We start from the raw sequence: 7,382 nt of genomic DNA, 5'->3' as shown, positions 1-7,382 counted from the left end.
GAATTCATGTATAACATAGTTCTTTGACAATTTGTTTGTCATTTTGTTTTTCTATTGACTATTTGATTTATTCATTATGATTGATATAGAATTGGAGTAATCAATTTTGAACGATTTCATTAACTATTGTTAGGACTAATGATTCATATTCCACATGTATTTTGTCTATTTCGAATGATAATATATTATGCATTGATTAGATTTTTTTGAATGCAATGGAAATTTTAAACTTTTCCTGGTATCTAAATACCATAATTAAATCTTAGCCTTTAATATAATTGCTATGGACATTATAAATGAATGCACCCCCTTCGATTTTTGTTTTTGAGTATTGAGAGTGCCATGTTTACAATATAAGCTTGTCAATTTGTAATGTACATACTTCTTTGTATGACATCATCTTTTAAGTGACATTATAAGCAATAACTTGCATCATGGTCACTATGTTTTTTACGTTTTTACATTGCAAAAATATTATGCAATATAAACTGTTAAAAGATTTAAAATCAAGTTCTATCGTAAAGTATTATATTGCATTGAAAATGCTATCACCACAATTTGTAGGGGCTTTACGTGATTTCTCTATATCATAAACTTCTATTATAGATGTAAGGCATTCCTAGTATCTTTCAATATTTGTACAAAGAATTTAGAGGTGATTTGGTGACTTTTTAAAAAAAAAATCTAAAAATTTCTTGGAAACCAATGGCTTATAATGACCATAGAAAAGGTTTTATTCATGAAACAAAATACAGTAAATATCATCATATAATTTTTCAATGAAATGTAAGCATTTTCTCTTTCTTGTTGTCTACCACAATGCAATTAGTATGTTTAACCATTTGGATAACCATTGTATCCAAAAGATACCATCCCAAAGTCCTCCTCTTCCATAGAGTATAGTTTGAAGTAGTCAATTACATTTTAGAGAAATATGTGCTTAACATTATTCACACTATGTATTTTGTATAAAAATTCTAGTTATAATTCATATGTGTTTATCCTTATAATGCATTAAGACCATAATTAGATTGATATATAAAGAAGTGATCAATTAATCTATTTCACACTTCAAAAAATGTGTATTGAAAGCATAGTATTTCAAATGCATAAGTAATCTTCTAAAGCATAAGAAAATAAATCTAACCTAAGTAAGCATTCCTTTCTTAAAAATTCATCAATCCTAATGTTAATATATTCTTTGCTTAGCTTATAATTTTCAACATTAATGGTATTAACCATTATTTAACATGTGGTGAGAGGAGAATGCTAACAAACTTGGAAATTGATAAGTTTTTTAGCTAATTATTAGCTATTTAAAAAAAGTTGAAATGTAATTATTACTGAATTTGTAAGTACAAAATATGTTTTGTAATATAAGCAAACAACCATGATGGGAAATCTATAGACAAAAGTTTAAACTAAGAACAATGAAATGTTAAATAAATGTATACCATTTTACAATACATTGAGTGATGTCCTTGTGATACGGTTTCACATATTAAAGCTTGAACATAATTTTTTATTAGAGACAAAAATCCATCCATTAACAAAAAGGACATTACAAAAAAATAATTTCACTAAATTTAAAAACAATATAGATTGATATAATATAAACATATAAAATAATAATTTCACTAAATCTAAAAATGATATACAATATTAAAATATATGTTTTTTATTAGTAAAAAATTATAATTTGAAGGAGCCTAAAAAATCTTTACAAGAAGAGGCATTTAATACAACAACAAAAATAATAATAAAAAATAGAATTTAACAATCAAATTATCATACACCAAATGCGGCCAACAACATGTATACGTTTGAACCCAAATTACTAACAAAAACATGAAGATGGTCAACTAAACGCCCTTCTTAATGCTCTAAACGCTCAAAATCTAGATGTGAGAGGGGCAGAGGGGCAAAGTTATATATATATATATAACATGTAATGTATGGTTAACACGTATTGTATGCATAGGATGTGGTAGACGTTGTCATGGAGTTATATGTATGTGTAACATGTAATGTATGTATAACATGTATTGTATGCATAAAATGCCAGTGCATCGTAGGGACTGGATAGACATTAGGACAACCACATTTGTTTAGACAATCTTCCACGAAATATCATCCTTCAAAAATATATTACATATTATTATAATTAAAAATAATAATAGAATTGATTTAAAAATCTGTGATGACGTCTACCCAGGCCCAATTTTACAGAAATTTACATCATTATTAATAAATAAATATATAACATTCTCCTCGAATGGAGAAAAAGCTGCATGGGAATGGCATCGATAAAAATCTTTAAAGCGATGGACTCAAGTGCTTAGAATAATTCTTGTCTGTACGATATCGATTTATGTGCATTTATTTTCCCAAATGGAATACAAAAAAATCATTATTATGCATGCGTCTTGTACAGAAAACAGGAGTGCCCAATGGCCGACAGCTTGGATAATTCGGACAATCTTTACAGATATGGAAGATAAATATTCTCACTTTATCATTTTAATCAAGCTTCTGATTAGTGTTTTGATTTTCATAATCGAAACTCTAATGATATGAATATTCTCGATCCTTCTAATCAAGCTTTTGATTAGAATTTTGATTTTCACAGTCGAAACTCTAATGATATGAATATTCTTGTCTAGATTCCCGTCACAATATCAACCAAAATGGATACAAATTTCATTGCAAAATGTGATCTTTCTAGATATAGATTTCTGATTTAAGAGCATAACTACAAACGTTACTTCATCTTTTCGACTCTCAGTACTGAAGAGGAGGATTGTACAGATTGAAAGTTTCATGGGCTGTTATGAATGCCTTCTGTACAACTAATTCGTCTACACAATTTGTTTCAATCTTTTCTTCCTTCTTATCTTTGAATTCTTCATCGCAATGATTTTAGCAAGCAGTCTAACGACCAGGAAATATAGTGGGTGGAGGAGGACTAGCAAATTGTGCACTTCACCATTAAATATCTTCCAGTGAGCTAGAAAAGCATAACGAGAAGGCAAAAGCTAGCACTTCTAGGCTGCAGATTCTTTTCGATTCACTGAAATTCGTGTCATTTATGGGATTTTTCAGAAACCCAAGAGAGAAAAATGGCGGGAAAGTTGAACTGGATCTCCCGCCGCTTACAGACAAAGGAAATTCTCCTCCCCCAAAAGAGAAAAATGGCGGGAAAGTTGAACAGGATCTCCCGCCGCTCACAGACAAAGACAAAGGAAATCCTCCTCCCCCAAAAGACACCTTTAATTTAGCCTATATCTCCTATTTCACATTGGGCACGGGATATTTGCTTCCATGGAATGCTTTCATAACGGCAGTGGACTATTTCAGCTACATTTACCCAGGCAAGCGGGTAGACCGAGTTTTTTCTGTAGGGTACATGGTAACAGGCCTATTTTTTCTGCTGATTCTGCTTACATGGGCCCGGAGGAGGTTCAGTGCTCGAGTCCGGATCAATTTAGGGCTCCTTATGTTTCTCCCCTGTTTGCTCGCTGTGCCAGTGATGGATGCCGCTTATATAAAAGGGCACAGGGGCTTGGATTCGGGATATTATATTACTGTTGCTGCGGTTGTTGTGTGTGGCATTGCAGATGCAATTGTGCAGGGAAGCTTGATTGGCTCTGCCGGGGAGCTTCCTGAGGAATTCATGCAGGCTGTTGTCTCAGGAACTGCTGCTTCAGGTAATTCAATTTTCATTTGTTGTTTTGTTTTCAAATGTTTTAGGTATGCTAGTGATGGCTAATGCTATAGTGGATTTCTTTTACTTATCAGGGGTGAAGTTATGGGCCTTCTTCATGGATTTGTACCAGTTTCATTGAGTTATGTTTGAATACATCTTTAATTATTTCTCCAAACAGGCAAGGGGAGAGGGTGAAACAGTTTATGTTATAATAGTTTTGATGGTATTTGTTGATTTAATATTTAATATTTTTAATAGTATAGTTGTGATTGTGAAGTTGTTAATGTTAATTATGAATATTTGTAATTGAGTGTAATGTATTCTTTAGATCTAAAAAATTACAAATCATGTGATATTACATCTCTGCACCAATAAAATATGATTCAAAGTACAGCTACTAGTTTATTCTTTTTTGGGTCAGACAAAAAAATATGATGTGGCATCATATTTAATGATATGGGTTCAAAGCATTAGTTATAAACATGAACTTCAAATCTTGTTCATAAATATAAGCTACAAAGATTATTATTCACAATTTGAAATCATTTGAGAGAGAGTCTATGTACAAATTATTCTACCACCTATACTTTATAGTTTATTCTATGTCAACCTTGTTCACATGGTTGGCATAAAGAGAGTTGGTTTGTTATGGAACATTCAAAAGTTGATTCTCAACATGAAAATTAAGAATAATATAAAAAAAATTGAGTGTTATTACTACAAGGAAAAGGGTCACATAACTTGAACTTGCAGAAATTAGGTCAATGATGTTCTTAAGGAAAAATTCAAAGAAAAATTAAATGGCATCGACTTAGCTTGTGCTGCCAATAATGTTGAGGATGAGGAACCCCTTGATGCTATTTTTGTTGAAGATTACCGTTTGGAAAATACTAGGGATGGATACTTATTGAGTCTTCACCATTTGAGGTTGGAGGCATTGGAGGTTGGAGGTTTTCCATCATCTTGAGTCAGCTTCTTGGTCAGAGATTGTACACTGTAGGAGACATATTTCATTTTTTATTTTTTTATTTTATTTTATACTATCAGAGCTCAGAATTAAAAACTTGCATTTATTGTGAAGTTTGGTTTTTAAAGACAAGTAGAGATCCGATGAATTCAATATGGATCGTTGCTTAGATAGTTCTCGAGTCTATGGATATGGAGAATTATATCCTTCTAAGGGTTATGACAACTTGATCAAGCAATGGATTGTTGTCCAATATTTTGAGCTATCTGTGATTTGGGAGTTCACGAAGGTGGTAAACCAAGAACTTGGAAATGTAACTTGGAAGTTACACCTTTCTGAGGATTATGAAGCAGCTTGATGGCGTTACATTTGGTTTAGGATTTGTTATTTCAAAAGAAAAGCTTCTAAAGAATATTTATATGCTTGTTTCAGTCAGTACCTTTTGTTGTGTGGAATGTAAATTTTAAAGAAAGGTGTTGAAGTTTATTTTAGTAGAGTCACTTTAATGATTTGTTTATTTTTATTATTTAATAATTGATTACATATCCCTAGATAGTATTTCTGAAAGTTATGTTTGAAATGATTTATAACAGCAATATTATGACACATTCAAATGAAACTCTCAATAATATTATTATGATTTTCATTTTCAGCACTGTACAAATATAGATGTTAATTGAGAATACGGTGGTTGCCTGCAGCTTTGATGACCAAATTCTTGTAGACTTTTTCCCTGTACTTGGCTTGTAGTCCAAAATTCAGGGCTGTATTATTTCCTTGTTGAATCATTTTTTATAATTGAATTTTCATCTTGAATCTTCATCTTGAATTATTCCACTATGGTTTTGCAGCCCCATTGCAACAAACGAGAAAGGGGCTTGATTCTAGGGAAACATCTTAGAATTGGCTGACTTAAGAAATCGTTTGTCTTGTTTCTGGGTTGGTTAATGTGGCCGGCTGTCATAGCAATCTTTTATAAGAAATCGAAGAAACATAAGAAGCACAATCCTTTTGATCATGTTTTGTAATTCAGCCTGCTTGGCCATTTTGAATATTAAAATTATCCTGCATATGCATGTGGGTTTTCTAAATTTTTCTTAGCTGCCGGCAGTCCAACACAATAAGAGAGAGCGTGTGAATTTGATATATAAGGGATGTGAATCAATAACGTATATTCCATTTTTATGTTTAAAATAATCAATCTTTTTCATTTAAGAATCAAGATTCCTTTTTATCAAAATTGTTCAGGATTTTATCTTGTTTCATCTTTTTTAAGTGTAATGGATATTGCATATAACAAGACTTGATCTTTGGGTGAATTCTTTATGTGTCATTCAATTTCACCAGTAGACCAAGAATCTCTTGACATACTGTTAGAAATTGTGTTAGAACAATATATGTTCTCTGTTAAGTGGCCACGACTCCTTGTGTGTTTTGTTCTATACATCTGTTTCTTTTTAAGCTTTTGCATGCTTTTTAAAGTATGAAAGGCTTCTTGTAGTTCCATCTTTTGTTCAGATTGTTCTTTGAGTATCAGGTATTCAATGTATACAGGTGTTCTTGTCTCTGCCTTAAGGATTCTCACCAAAGCTGCCTTAGCGCAAGATGTTCAAGGCTTGAGAACAAGTGCAATTTTGTACTTCATTGCCAGTAGTGTGCTTATGGCAATTTGTCTGGTATGCTATAACATGGTAAACCAGCTACCAGTTATTAAGTACTATAATGAGTTGAAAAGAAAGGCAGTAGAATCAAAATTCCTGCTGGGAAATACAATTGTCAACAATTTGGCAGGCACCAAAGACATATCAATCCCAGTTGCATCAAACAATCTCTATGGTGCTCCTAACAAGGGAGGCGGATCAAATTTTTGGCACATATTAAGGCAAACAAAGTGGCTAGGAATTGGGCTTATCTTGATTTATGTTGTAACACTGTCAATCTTTCCAGGTTACATAACTGAAGATGTGCATTCACCTCTTCTAAAAGATTGGTATCCCATCTTATTGATTGCTTGCTACAATATTTTTGATCTGGTAGGAAAATCTCTAACTGCATATTTGATGCTTGAAAGTGCTGCAATTGCCATTGGTGGATCTGTTGCAAGGCTATTATTCTATCCTCTGTTTTATGTGTGTCTTCATGGGCCACATTTCTTCCACACAGAGATTCCAGTTGTAACCCTGACATGTTTATTAGGCTTGACAAATGGGTACTTAACAAGTGTGATCATGATTATTGCTCCAAAAAAGGTTCCTTTACAGGAAGCAGAGGTTGCAGGCATCATCATAGTTATCTTCTTAGTAATTGGATTGGCAATGGGCTCTATTGTTGCATGGTTTTGGGTCATTTAATTCCCTATACCATGGAGGGTTGTGCTCTATTTATCATGCAATGTTTAAGGCCACTTTCGTAGTTCCTTCCAACTGGTAAGCAGTTTTACTAAGCAATTTGTAAACATGGTTGTAATTGCTTCTACTCTTCTATTTATATATAAAAAGTTCTTTTGAAATTATGGGTATTACATTTACATGGACGTGTATAAATGGGCTTGTCAAAGGTTGTGAATTTTCGTTTGGTATTACTTTTCATTAAAAAGTTTCTATCACAATAGGGAGAATATTATGGGCTAATATTCACGAATATTTTATGATACAGGGAATTAAATGACCCAAAAATATAAAATTTGCCAATATGAGGAAAAGGAATAAA

At 32.3% G+C, this 7,382-nt stretch overlaps 1 protein-coding gene across 1 annotated transcript; it reads left to right on the top strand.

Annotated features, from left to right (window-relative positions):
* Positions 1–2,575: 2,575 nt before the first annotated feature.
* Positions 2,576–7,182, top strand: LOC131065847 (equilibrative nucleotide transporter 1). Its single transcript, XM_058000487.2, has 2 exons — positions 2,576–3,707; positions 6,228–7,182. Exons 1-2 carry the CDS (start codon positions 3,089–3,091, stop codon positions 7,022–7,024), a joined length of 1,416 nt encoding a protein of 471 aa, XP_057856470.2. The 5' UTR covers positions 2,576–3,088; the 3' UTR covers positions 7,025–7,182.
* The last annotated feature ends 200 nt before the right edge of the window (positions 7,183–7,382 follow it).

The sequence above is a fragment of the Cryptomeria japonica genome, chromosome 6 (genome assembly GCF_030272615.1).
Source record: "Cryptomeria japonica chromosome 6, Sugi_1.0, whole genome shotgun sequence".
NCBI lineage: Eukaryota > Viridiplantae > Streptophyta > Pinopsida > Cupressales > Cupressaceae > Cryptomeria > Cryptomeria japonica.
The sequence above is the reverse complement of the archived record's forward strand: the minus strand, read 5'-3'. Positions and strand labels throughout refer to the sequence as shown.